Source organism: Centruroides vittatus, unplaced genomic scaffold (assembly GCF_030686945.1).
Source record: "Centruroides vittatus isolate TY-2023 unplaced genomic scaffold, ASM3068694v2 scaffold_3315, whole genome shotgun sequence".
Classification (NCBI taxonomy): Eukaryota; Metazoa; Arthropoda; class Arachnida; order Scorpiones; family Buthidae; genus Centruroides; species Centruroides vittatus.
In genome coordinates this window covers 4,228,919-4,243,262 of record NW_027122703.1, presented here as the reverse complement: position 1 = coordinate 4,243,262, position 14,344 = coordinate 4,228,919, and the positions used below count along the sequence as shown (strand labels likewise).

General features: G+C 28.7%; 2 protein-coding genes across 3 annotated transcripts in view; both read right to left on the bottom strand.

Moving 5' to 3' along the window:
* The window catches only part of LOC136988460 (NAD(P) transhydrogenase, mitochondrial-like), a 267,559-nt gene extending 262,598 nt beyond the window's left edge, over positions 1-4,961 (bottom strand). The window contains exon 1 of the mRNA XM_067286306.1: positions 4,958-4,961. The gene's annotated coding sequence lies outside the window, so the exon portion shown is untranslated. The remainder of the gene's footprint in view (positions 1-4,957) is intronic.
* LOC136988475 (zinc finger protein 385B-like) overlaps positions 1-14,344 on the bottom strand; it is a 66,820-nt gene that overhangs the window by 34,077 nt on the left and 18,399 nt on the right. For both annotated transcript variants that reach the window (XM_067286337.1, XM_067286339.1), the window contains 3 exons: positions 11,092-11,167; positions 1,052-1,181; positions 642-740 (listed from right to left, as the gene is read on the bottom strand). In XM_067286337.1, coding sequence (XP_067142438.1) covers positions 642-740; positions 1,052-1,181; positions 11,092-11,167 — 305 coding nt within the window. The remainder of the gene's footprint in view (positions 1-641; positions 741-1,051; positions 1,182-11,091; positions 11,168-14,344) is intronic.

Genomic DNA, 14,344 nt, shown 5'->3' with positions numbered 1-14,344 from the left:
TTACAGACCTTGAGAACAGCTGGTGTCATCTTTTCCAGGACATTGTCATAGAAGTCTCAGAAGGAGAAGGGTCTAAAGTAGGGTGAATACTAGTTGACAGGATATTTCTAGTTGGAATACTAGTTGGCAGGATATATAATAAAAAATCGCACAAAAAAAGACTGCACACATGAAATATCGCACAAAAACAGGTTTGAGTGTACAGATTAGGTGTAATTCTCCTGTTTTCTTGAATAAAGAATCAAACTAAACATGAGCTAGAGTATCTTGAAAGTTTTTGAGTCCTAAATATTGAAAAGTTCAGTCTATAAATAAAAAAAATGTTTGTTTTTAATAAAAGGAAAATAATTAAAAACATTTGTAATTTTTAAATGTGAAACATTTCTGTTTTGTTAATTATATTCTTTTACCTAAAGATAACTTAAATTAAGGGTAAAAAACATTTCTAATTAAACATTTTTGATAACCTTAACTCTAGCATTTAGTTTCTTTTGTTGTTGCTATAATGTTGCCATATTTTGTGGCATTTTATGATAATTTGGTACTTTTCACTAGAACTATTAATAAATCCACAATTTATAACTGAACATTTTTTTGAATAATATAAACCATTATAAAAAAAACTTTTGAATATTTTTTACCAGTTAGATGCATCTGCAACTGTTGTGAACTGTTTCCAATAACATCACAAATTTCACATCGAAGAGAATTGCTAACACCTTTTGGCTGAACAACTTTACCTGAAAAAGTAAGAATTTTAAAAATAAATTGTTATAAAATTATTTTTATTTGCAAGGTATTTAAATACAAGAATTTTTAAATTATATCATCAAATAAAACTTTTATCTGGCATTTCTAAATTAAAGCGGCATTTTGTTTTCAAAATGTTAATTATAAAAATTATTTGTCTTTTGAAAATATTAATAATAATGGTGATGATGATTACAAAAATAATTCTTAATCAGTTTTAAAAAATATCCATTCCTTTCAAATATCTTTTATTATTATATCTAAAAATAAAATTAAATACTTGAAATAATGGGATGGTTACCATCTTGTTCAAGAACATTTAAAATTTCCATGGATCGAAGTTTTTTGGCATGTTTAGCACCTTTAAGATGCATGTCTAATGGAATCTGAGAACTAAATTCCAAATTACATAAGTCACAGTGCAAAGTTACCTGCATAAAACAACATACTTTATAATTCTTATATAAACTTTTAGTTTTAAATATAATAATAATTCTATTCTAAGGATTATTGAGAAACTATTGCTCTGATTAAGAAAAATTATAAATAAGATACTGTTGTAAATTGTAAAATATAAATGCTTAAATATTTTAAAATGTGTGCTTACCAAATTAACTCAATTTTCACTTAACATGTAATGATATATCAATATATGTTAAACAAGAAAGCAAATAAATGCAGATAACAATCAAGCTGTTTTGTAATATTATCAAAAATACAGTTTACATTCAGAAAAAGATCTTATAAGTTTTAGTACAGAAAAAATAACTAATCATATTATTTAACAAATAGAGAAATAACTAAATTACTACCAAACAACTTCAGGAATTTACATTAAAAATGTTTATATAATTGCAAAAATCAATTCACTACTTATGTAATTTTGGATGAAAATGGCTGAAATTATAAAATAATTTTACTTGAGAATTATTGACAAAAATTTGTAATATCTCTAAGAAAAAGAAATAATTTCACACTAATATTACTAATGTTAACCCAAACTGCTATTAATTCAAAAAATATAAATATACAGTGTTATTCAACATGAAGATAAAATGTGGATAATGCAAACTTTCAATTTATAATTTTCACACACTAATTCTGTAACAAGCATACTATTTTTTCCACCATAATCTCCATTTTATTAGTAAATACATAAAATTAACTTGATAATAAACTTTAAAACAAAAATGTTATTATTATTATTATTATTATTATTATTGTAAATGAAAATGTGAATTTATTCATTATATGACTAATAAAAGAAACAGTCTTTCAACATTATGTACTTTAATAACGTCATAAAAGTGGTCATGCAAGTACTTTTGACACTATATCAGTGTTATCTTCAGGCAAAGAACATATATGGAACATAGATATAAAAAATTTTTTAAATGTATTAAAATATTCTAAAAAAGAACACACATTTGAATAATCAAACGTAAGGAAAATGAAAAAATAAAATCTTAATAAGACAAAAGAATTTTTAACATAAAAAGGATATTACCAGGTGTATAAGCTTAAATCCGCTGTTTGCTAATAGATGGCGTTAGTAAGCGTATTAAGCTACCGTGGAGACGCCATATTTTTTTTTCGATGACTTTGACATTTGTCAACATTAATTTGTGCACATCATCAGCGATTTCATACGACATCATACATTTTTCCTTTGTTAATCATGCCTAGTTTTGTGCCAGAAAAACAGCATATGCGGGAAGCTCTGCTTTTCTGCTTCAATTTGAAGAAATCGGCTGCCGAAGCTCATCGAATGCTTGTGGAGGCCTATGGCGACAGTGCTTTATCGGAAACCACGTGCAGAGATTGGTTTCGTCAGTTCAAAGACGGCAATTTTGACCTGAGCGACAAGAAGCGTGAAAATCGGCCCAGGAAGGTTGAAGACCATCAATTGCAGGCTCTTTTGGACGAGGACGATACCCAATCACAAAAAATGCTTGCCGAGCAACTGGGTGTTACTCAACCAGCTATTTCCATGCGTCTACGTGCCATGGGAAAGATTCAAAAGATCGGAAAATGGGTGCCGCATGAATTGAACGATAGGCAGATGGAGCGACGCCAAAACACATGCGAAATCTTACTTGCCAGACAAAAAAGAAAGTCGTTTCTTCATCGGATTCTAACTGGCGACGAAAAATGGATATATTTTGAGAATCCTAAACGCAAGAAATCGTGGGTTGATCCAGGAAAACCATCAACATCTTCCCCAAGACCAAATCGCTTTGGACGGAAGACGATGCTGTGCGTTTGGTGGGATCAGCAGGGTATCGTCTACTATGAGCTGTTGAAACCTGGTGAAACTGTCAATGCCCACCGCTACTACCAACAACTGATCAAATTGCATCATGCTCTGCGTGAAAAAAGGCCAGATTATCAGCAAAGACACAACAAGCTGATTTTCCTCCACGACAATGCACCATCGCACTCGTCAACATTGGTCCAAAACTACTTGAAGACACTCGACTGGGAGGTGCTACCCCATCCCGCTTATTCACCAGACCTGGCCCCTTCTGACTATCACTTATTTTCGTCGATGGGCCACGCGCTCGCTGAGCGCCACTTCGATTCTTACGAAAATGTCCAGAAATGGCTTGATGAGTGGTTTGCCTCGAAAGAAAAAGAATTTTTTTGGCATGGTATCCACACATTGCCCGAGAGATGGAAAAAATGTGTCGCTAGTCAGGGAAAGTACTTTGAATAAATTTGTTTTTGCTTGCTATGAAAAAAACGTGTTTTTTTCTGACTAAAAAACAGCGGATTTAAGCTTATACACCTAGGATATTACATATGATATAACAGGTGAAAGATTCCCAGAATAATAATAAACAATTATTAATCCTGTATTTCACAAAAGACCATTTTCCAGAATTCAAGAATGATGAAAAGGCAATGAATCAAGCCTTCAAAGTTTTAAACAACTTGAAATCCGCAGTTCTGGAAGTTCATTACATGCGATAAAAATTTGATTTCATAAAATTTTATTAAAGATTGTTAACTGATATAAACTGTAATTATATAATATTGTACATAAGATAAAGACCTTTCACATAATTTCAAATTAACACACACACACAAATTTCCATCCTTACCTGTTCTAATTTTGCCACTACCCTGATTGTTCTATATCTATATTTCCTTTTCATATTTATTATTATTTTTTCTTCCTTTTATTTGATTTAAGAATTATTCATTATTTAGGTGTGTGGCTCTTTGATATTTAACTGAATTTGTGAACATATACATTTTGAGACAAATAGCTACAAAATTTTGTTACATTCACAATGATTTATTAAATAACCTAAACATGTAACTTACAAATTGTAAGTTCTTTAATCACAAATCTTTAAATTCAAATTCAAAATTTTAAATGCATAAATTTTTTAAAGTAAATTGCCTAAATGTGATTATATTTAATTATGGTGCACAAAGCTGTATTAGCATTGCAAACTTTTAATTAGAAGAATATTTTGTAAACAATAAAACAAATATTTGATATTAATGAATTTGGCCTATAAAAAGATTAACTTAGTTCTTTATTTACTTTCAAACAAATAAAAATTTTGTTAATGAATATCAAAATGTTAAAATAATAATAATTGTTCTAATTTCGTGATGAAGACATTCGGAATAGGCCAAAAACATTAGAAAGGTGATAATTTTGACAACTGCTGAGCTAATTTTTGTGATTAATGAGATTTCATGTACTGATAAGCAATTATTTATTGTGAAATCATCACAATCTACAATTTTTGCAATCTGCCAGGCTGCAAGATTCTATAATTGTGGTTTGCACTTACTGAAAGTTACTACTTTCTTTTCTTTCTTAATTTGGTTATTTTTTATTTTTCACTATAAACTATAATGATTTTCAAGTTAATGTTATTTTCAACCAAATAATTTATTTACAAGCAAAAAGTATAATTTAAAAAAATAATAAATAGTTATATATAGTTCTCCTTATTTGTTCATAAAAATACAGTGTTGGGTTGTCATCATTATAAAAGCATGCAAAGGACATTGTCTTTCTACATCATGTACACCAAATAGCCACAGAAATCATACCACAATCATATTTCCTGTTTGTACTACCATTAAAACACATCTTTAACATTTAGAAAAACACATTTTTGTTTTTAATTGTGAGGAATACCAGACATGAAAAAACATATCATTTAAGATAGATGCTGAGAACTGACTGTATACCAGTGCAAGAATTTTTTATAGCTTATACCCTGTTGTGGAACTCAATTTTTTCAAGAAGTGTCAAATTGTTCTGGAATTTAAGTTTAACTACAAAATTTTTCAACTGCCTTAAGAAGTAGAAGTCATATGATTGACACAGAGGTGTATACTTAAAAGGTATGACTTTTACAGTCCAATTATGCCTATAATTTCATGAAACTAGAATTTTTCTGCTCATTTCATGAATTTAGTACAAGGAAAAATTTCATAAAATTATACTCCTTGTTTGTAAGTAAATTATATGGCTGAAAATACTAGCTCAAACATCATCGTACTTTATAGTGTAAAATAAAAAATAACCAAATTTAAAAAAAAAAACATTAGATAGGCATGAATACAAGTATAGAATCTGTGAATGAACACTCTTGTTTCCTGCAATTGCCACTACCACTTGCCAACTATCAAACATTTCAGATATTTCAAGTATTGATTGAAATGATGCAAAATGAACATTTTTTTATAAAATGCTCATTTTGCAAAAACTATCAGATTTTGAATGTAATGTACTGTACATACATAAAAATTACTTGTTACTTCAGTATCTACCAACTTCCAGTTCAAAAGCAACCCGTTGTCATGACCTTAAATCATAATTTTCTGAAATAAAATGCAAAAAGTGAACCTATGACTTTACAGGGGATACTTTTAGTGATCTAGAATAACCATGCAAAAACTCAATGAAATCAGTGAAATACATTTCTGAACCTCTTTCTTGTAAGTATAAAATTTATATTTTGCCAGAAAAATTAGCAAGCAGAAATTGGCTTTTTATATTTTCTTTTAAAGTAATGCTACCATATGTTATTTTGTTAATTATTATTTGTCATTAAAAATACTAGAAAAACAGTTTTCTTTTCCAATCAAGTTTTTGTAATATGAACAATTTAATTTTGTACAGATATAGTTTTATAAAAATTGATATGTAAATAATTACCAATTAAGTTATTATATTATTGATTATTAATATCAACACTATTATTATCAATTTTATAACACAAAACTATTACATAATTAAATAAAGATTAATTTTGGTAACTTTAAAAAGGAGTATGGTGAATATTTATTATAATTAAATAAATTTTAATTACTAAAATATTTATTATTTTTTTATTGGAATTTCTCGTAATTGATTTTTAACTCTGTTACTTTGACATGAACAAAAAATAATATAATATAGAGCTTCAACAAAAGAAAGCTAAAATACAAAATGAAATACAATTATATATATAATAAATCATCATTCCTAGATTTATCATTTTAGAACAAAAATCCCCTTAATTCACCCCCCACTTAATTTATCTTAACTAGTTAATCTTTACACAAGTAATCTTGATGATGAAATTGCATATTTTATTACAATTATTTATTATCAAAAAGCAGACCTATTACTGTAAAAAAAAATGCAATTTCTGCTTTAAAAACTATAAAATTTGATTTCAAAAATTCTATTTTAATGTCAGTTTCAAAATAACTATAGTACAAATAATAATAATAATTTATGAAATAAACAATTAAGTTTATTTTTCTTAAAGTAAATAAATCCTGTAAACACAATGAAAAGTTCTTTTATAAAAAAATTTTCCTCAAATATTGTTTACTTCAAAAGTTAAAGCACTTAACCTTAAACCTTTTTATAGAACATTTTCTGTATTAACTTTTAAAATAACAGCATTTATATAATATTAGATTTCAAATATAATCATGTCTGGAAATTTTTTTTATACATACATACCTAGAAAAAGAAAAAATTGATTAATAAATAATAATGTATAAATTATTTATTAATCTTTACAGTAAGAAAATATCTAACACACTCAAATAAAATTTGCACAATCAATTTTGTGATCTATGCATAAGCATTAACTCTATGTAAATTTTAATGTAGTTTTATTTTTATCAGTATTACTTTAAATAAAATTTTATTAGTGAAAATGAAATAATTTAAAATAAAAGAAAATATAGATGTGCTTGTGCAAGCTCCTTAACCTACAAAATTTGAAACATAAATTTTTTCAGATATAAACTTAAATTCAGAGAATTTGACTTTTTAAAAATCAATTTTATAAAATTCTGTTTCTGGGCCAATGATTTATTTATTATAATATATATTTGATATAAAAAAAAATCCTTAAAAAATTTTACAAGATGCCTATATTTAGTCATTCATCTTCAAACTGGGAAAATCTTGATATCATGATAAAAGTAAAACTCATTTCACACAGGAAATATCTTTAGCCTGTCTTACTGGCCTAAGACAGACTAAAAATACTTCTTGTGTAAAATGATATATATTTTTCTTAATTATTTATTTATGTATACAAGATTATCCAGAAATAATGTTACCATTACAGATTATACCTAAATGGTGCATAATACCATAATTTGTGAGACAGCAAGTAAAAGAAAATCTAATATAGTGGGTGATTGGTTAATAAACATAATCCATTCAAAGAAAACGTTCGCTACTGTTAACAGATTATTGATATACCATAGATTTTTATGAGAATTTGATTAATTTGTTCTGGAGACTCCAAAAAATAAATAAAAAATTATACAATTTCTTACTGTTTATTTACATGTAATCACAAACTAAAAACAATCTCTCACAATTTTTTTATGGATGGCAAATCTTTGTTTCTCAGATGTGATTTTCGTTACTCCTTTATCTGCTCGAGTCTTTTTGATTATCGTATTTACTCAGATATAAGACGATCTCGCATATATGACGAGGTGTGACTTTAGAGATCAAAATAAACAAAATTAGATTTATTAATACAATTCTAATTTTATTTTGTTTTATCACAAATAAAGTATTATAAAATGTACATATTAACCAAACAACCATATTTGCCTTAATACTTGATGAATGGAAAACAAAACCAAAACATTATAATGTGCATGACCAGAAAAAGTTTATTTTTAATGATTCAGAATATGCTAATATTTATTAAAAATAACAATTTAACTAATATAAAATAACTACATTTATAATTATTGCTAAGTGAACTGTATTTCATTAATGTTTTTATAAATAACTAGAAACTATTTTCTGCGAACGAATGAGATGCAATGCGGTTTCTAATTAATGGACATAGGATTAAACCAATAAACAAAGGAAAGTGTGTCTTAATTTGTTTACAGTAGGTGCCAACTTATGCTAAATAGACTGTAGACCTATAATAACAGCATGAGGTATACACAGTTCATAGAAATTATTGCAAAAAAACAAATAATCCTTCACTTATGCGTATAGGACAACCTAGGTTTTCAAAGCAGTGAAAAATGAATAAAAACTTTGTCTTATATGCGAGTAAACATGGTATATCTTTCTTAGCTAAGATTGTGCCTACTGTAGACCTGTTGAAGCCATACTGCCTACAACATCAGACCTCTTCTGGCCCCTCTCTAACTTGGCTATTATTTCTTGTTTGGTTTCTATGTTTGAGCATATTTCTTGGCACTCCACTCTTTTTAGGCACCATAATATTACAGAAGAGCATCGATTATCTGAAACAATTCAGGACTGAGGTTGTTCAAATAACTGATCACGTATGAAAAAATATATTAACCTATCCCATGTTGAAATTTTTCTCCATTGTGTGTCACTTCGCATTGAATTTTCATTGATGTTAAGCCTAACAAAAATTTTTTTTTAAAATAATAATCATGGCTATTGTATCGTTAAAAATTATTTCTTTATTTTGCACAAACAAAATAAATACAGTAGAGAATCGTTAATCAGAACCCGGTAATCGGAATCGCTGGTAATCGGAACGATTTTCAGTCGGACTGTGTCATGCTGAATCAAACGTTTTTGATACTAGATTTACTTCTAAAGTATAATTTTCATGTTTTTATATTCTTCAATATATTTATTTTGTTTATACAAAATGAAGAAATAATTTTTAACGATACGATAGCCTCGATTATTATTATAAAAATTTTCGTTTGGCTTAAAATCGACAAAAATTCAACACGAAGCGACACGCAACGGAGAAAAATTTGAACATTGGACAGGTTAATGTATTTTTTCGTACATAATCAGTAATCGAAACAAATCACTAATCTGAACAACCCCAGTCCCCAATTGATTCCAATTAACAACTCTCTACTGTATGTTGAAAAATATAAAAACAAAAAAAGTTACATTTCGGAAGCTAATCTAGTATCAAAAATGTTCCGATTCAGCACAACGCACAGTCCACAGAAAAACACCACACAAAACTCTTTCTTTTTCTTGGGTTTAGCTGGAGATGTCAGCCACTTGGGCTATATTCTCCGATGAGCTGAAGCAAAACTCACCACTCACAATGAGAAAAACAAGCCTCGTTCAAATACTGGCGTATCCTTAAGTACCCTCTCAGTGTTGCCAGCTAAAACACACACACCAACAAAAATAATATTGTAGCGAAATATTGCAGCACCACAGCACTAGCAGAAATTTGAATTTGCCGACTGGAACACTTTCAGTTAACCGATGTTTCAGTTGATCGGTATTCGGATAATTGATGATCTACTATATCAGTTTTTTACACGATAGTTCAAAAAAGGACTTACAAAAATTCACAGAAATAAACTAGTGCAAAAAAGATTGTGTATACAATGGTGAAAGCCTGGTTCCATAATCCATTCATAGATACCAGTAAAACATATTTTTACAAATCTTAAATGCAGCATTGCTTCTTGTGTTTGTTCAGTGAAGTGTTCATTATCCAAACATGTTTTTGTTGTCCAAACAAAAATCTTTTGCGAAAGTGTTCATTAACCAATCAACCCACTGTACTAAGTTTAAAGTTTGCAGGCAATACTAAATTAACCTTTAACTCCAAACACCATTCTTGCATTTCCAGCAAAGACATTTATTAATAACACAAACATTTTCAGCATATTTCATAAGCCTGCATCAGGTTTCACACTCTAGCTTCAATTTGATAACATTTGAAATTGCAAAAACATTTGTTATTAATAAATGTCTTTGCTAGAAATGTTTAATAAAAAAAGAACAAAAATAACTTAATTTTAATCATTCAATACTTAAAAACAGTCCAATTAATTTTGATACAATGGCTTATGAAAATCTATATCCATTACTGACTGTGTAATATTTTTGTCTTTCTAAAGCCCAAACTTTGTAAAATAATATATATTATTTTACAAAGTTTGGGCTTTAGAAACTTGGGCTCTTACAAAGTTATATTAATAATTGTATATTAATAATTTAATATGTTAACATTTGAAATAATTACATCAGGGGTCCCTAACCTTTTTGTAACTAAGAGCACATTCTAGAATACCGGCCGAACGGCGGGCACCATTTATTTTTTCAAGGTGAATTTATACTTGGACATAGTTAATAATACATACACATAATGTACAGAAAACATTTAATTCCAAAAATGTAAAAAAGCATACACAAGACTATTAACAATAATTTTTACAAAACAAGTAATTACTAAACAATGCATACAAAATCTACAAAGTATAAAAATTTTTTATAAAAAATATAAATCCGAAAGTCAATGTGATTTTTGGCATTGCATTTCATTGGCCATTGCTTCGTAATTAGGAGAGTATGATGATATTCCTACTCGTAAGCAATCGTCAAGGTGTTCATTTGTAAGTCGTGATCTGTACTTTGATTTTATGATATTCAGAACAGACCGGTTTATTTCATTTCAGGTATGGGAAATTTGGTTGGTGAAGATTTGGCGGAGGGGAAAAATGGGTTAGGTCGCATTTCGCTTTGTGTTTTTATCTGTGTTGGACGCCATTTCTACTTTTGAGTGGTTAATCGTTAAAAACGAAAATACTTTTACATAGCATTTTATTGAAGACTGAAACATTTTTATTTTTATCGTGGTCGCACAGCGGCGGGCACACATAAAATGATCGGTGGGCGCTATGGTGCCCGCGGGCATAGGGTTGGGGACCACTGAATTACATAAAACACACAATGAAAGATATATAAATAAAAGCAAAATATGTAAAGAATTCTTAAAAAATTTTTGTTTTACAAAGTTCAAAAATATTTTATATTCATAATAATGAAAATATTGATATTCATTTAATTTTCGATAAACTTACCCTATTTTTTTTGTTGGGTACATTTCCCATCAAATTATTAACCATGGCTTTAGTTACAGGATCTTCTTCAGTATTTCTGTTTAAATAATGTAACACCAACCATTTTAAAATAAATAAATTATTCTGAAATAAATGAAATATATGTATATAATTAATGAGAGAGTTAGAGTTGGAGTCAGAGAAATTAAAACGTGAAAAGTTGGAATGACATTTTGTATAGGGTTTATATAATTAAATATACTATAAAGATAATTCTAGCTCAACATTATTTTTTATATATAATGTAAAAAAGGAAAATAAGAGAAATATATATGTACTGTACATACATAACAATTAAAAAGTGTACTTATAATTTATAGACTTCAAAGCCATAGATTTAAAATATAACAATAAAAATAAGATAAATACAGCAGAAGTTTGTTAATCTTATACCCTATAACTCGGAATGTCCAGTAACCACACCCTCTGGAAAGAGCTGATAATCCAAGCATGCTATCAAAATTCCATAAATCAGAATTTGTTCAGGCACTATTCATCCAGCACAAGTAAGTGAACTTTTTTCTAGTTCTAATTAGAATATTTTAGTTCTTTGTTGCTTAGGAATGCCTCAAATGAAAACACAATCTTTGGGCAGAAAGAAGTTTGGTTAATGGAGCATTAGGACAGTCATAGATATAACATATGATGAGAGAAGAAAACCCCTCAATTTACAATAACAATCTTGGTTAAAGTTGACAACTATATAGGATTGACATTAAATGGAGGTTTCACAATTTTTTTTTACTGTATCCAGATGAAAAGATTTGATATAGATTTTTCAAGAAAACAATTCCTGGTATCAACTGCTTAGGTTCTCACAATCTACAGATCTCAGAGGTTAAAGTTAAATAAAATATCAACAACATAAAGTCAAAGAAAACTGTTGCAGGATCTTACATTGCTCTTAACAGAGTAAAGAAAATCAAAGATTTAAGAGTTGGTAATGTTAAGAATAAACAATATAGCAAAAAATGAATCAAGTCATTGACAGAATCTTTCTTAATAAATAATTCAATAAATAATTGCTTGTTTAAGAAATAAGCAATTATTTATTGTGACATCGTCGCAATGCCAGGCTGCAATTTTTAATCAAATTTTTAATTTATTTCATTTAAAGTATATGCCCTCCACCACAAATTAACACTGTAGTGTGTTGCCCATGTACTGTACATCATACTTTTCCATTAGCAACAAAGTTGTGCCAGTCATCTATAACTGCTTTCAGGGAAAATGTTTTGAATTGAAATAACATGACATCTGGTTTGTAATAAATAGTTCATTTATAGTCAAGTGGGGCCACCCGTCCCTAAGGTTTCCATATCTTGTCTTTCATCTAACTCCATTCTTGAAATCAAGGAAAGACAGATAGACGACAGTGGGAATTTATAGGTCTACAATTTTTTTTCAAATTGCAACCCAACAAATTATAATTTTGAATTTGCATCTTCTTCAATGATTTTCAATTAATAAAATTGTTCTCACATTTTTATAATAAAACTCAAACTTCCTGCATTCATCTAGTATCAAAAAATCCAGCAACAAGTTTCTTAACTTTCTTGGCAACATTTAAAACTGTTATGATATTTTTTTATTTAAAAATTTTTTATATTATTATTATTAATTATTACAGTAGACCCCCTATAACACAGGTTTATATAAGACGGATTCGTATAACATGGCGGAAAAATTGTGATTGTGTTCAAATAACACACTAAAAGAGGCTCATATACCCGACAATCTGTCTCATTCTTTTCCATGTTATAACATGGTAAAAGAATGAGACAGATTGTCATGGCTGACTCATGTCTTGACAGGATTGGTCGAATCTGGACCAATAGCGGACATTGCACAAACCGTAGAGTTTAAATGAGCAGCAGACCTACTAAAAAACATTTATTACTCAATGGCCATAAAAATTATATTTCTATTAATGATATCTCCAAAGTTCAGCAAATTTTTCACAGAAAGAATAACTTATCAGGAAACACATCCGCCGTTCGATGAGCCGCTCTGCGATGAAAACAAGCTTAAGCAATGGCGTCTTCGAATGGTGCGCACTCAGTAAGTATTCCTACAATTTTTTGTTTATAGCATATTTCATATGGATTATTCCCAAAAAATTATACGTGTTTTGGAAATGTTTAAGTCAAATTAGTCTAGAATCGATTAATTTTATGGAAGAAAATCTTTCAAACAGCCGTACCCCTAAACTGCAGAAGTGCTGGACTGTGAACGGCTCATGTATTTGTAAAATCTAAGTGACTTGTACAACACAGAATTCATATAACACAGAACATACCTACCATGTTATAGGGGGTCTACTGTACTATAAAATGGCAAAAAGCTTAATTTTGAGGGTAGGGATGGGTTTTATAAAAAAAAACTATAAATGCTAATAATGAGTAAAATCATGATTAAGTACAACCCTATTCAAGACAGTATTTTGTACTTAAAGGATGAAGGAAGTATGCTAATGCAAAAATGAATAGAATGCACACAGTATGGAACAAAGCCTTCTTTTTATTGTAGTCTTGCACTGTGCGCTGACTGCACACATTTTATGTACCCTCACATTATCTCTGATGTCTTCTGTCATACGAATCACATTTCATTAATTGGGTGTTCATTGTACTGATCGCAACAAACCTTTACTTCAATTTCAAGTTGTATTTTTAAAAATTATATCATTGCTGAAGTTTTGCATGCCAGTGTAATTTAACAACAAAAATTTATTTTTAGCTGTCCCAAAAGTATAGATAATAAAACAGAATCATAAAATTTCAAGCATAAGAAACATAAAATTACAAAAATAATAACAAACAACATCAAGTAACACTTTAACCTTGTTGCCAAGTAATAATTTGAATATTAAATCAAAACTTTTCAAAATGTTACACGGAAGAGAGTTTAGTATGGATGAAATTGCAAAAATATGGAAATTAAAAGCAGAAGGCTGTTGTATCAACAGGGCTTAAAGCAGTCATGGCAGTGAAAAAGTGAGAAGAGTTCACACTGAAAAAAAAGCTAATAGTGTTAAAGTGAACTAAAAAAGATGTTATTAAATAAAACTCACAAAAACAGACATTTTGTATCAATAACATTGCATATGATATTAGATAGATTATTAAGTGGACTGAAAAAATTAAATATGAAAATAGTTAGGCTGAGTTTATACTCCAGAAAAGTAAGCATTAAACCAGAACAGGCCTGCATT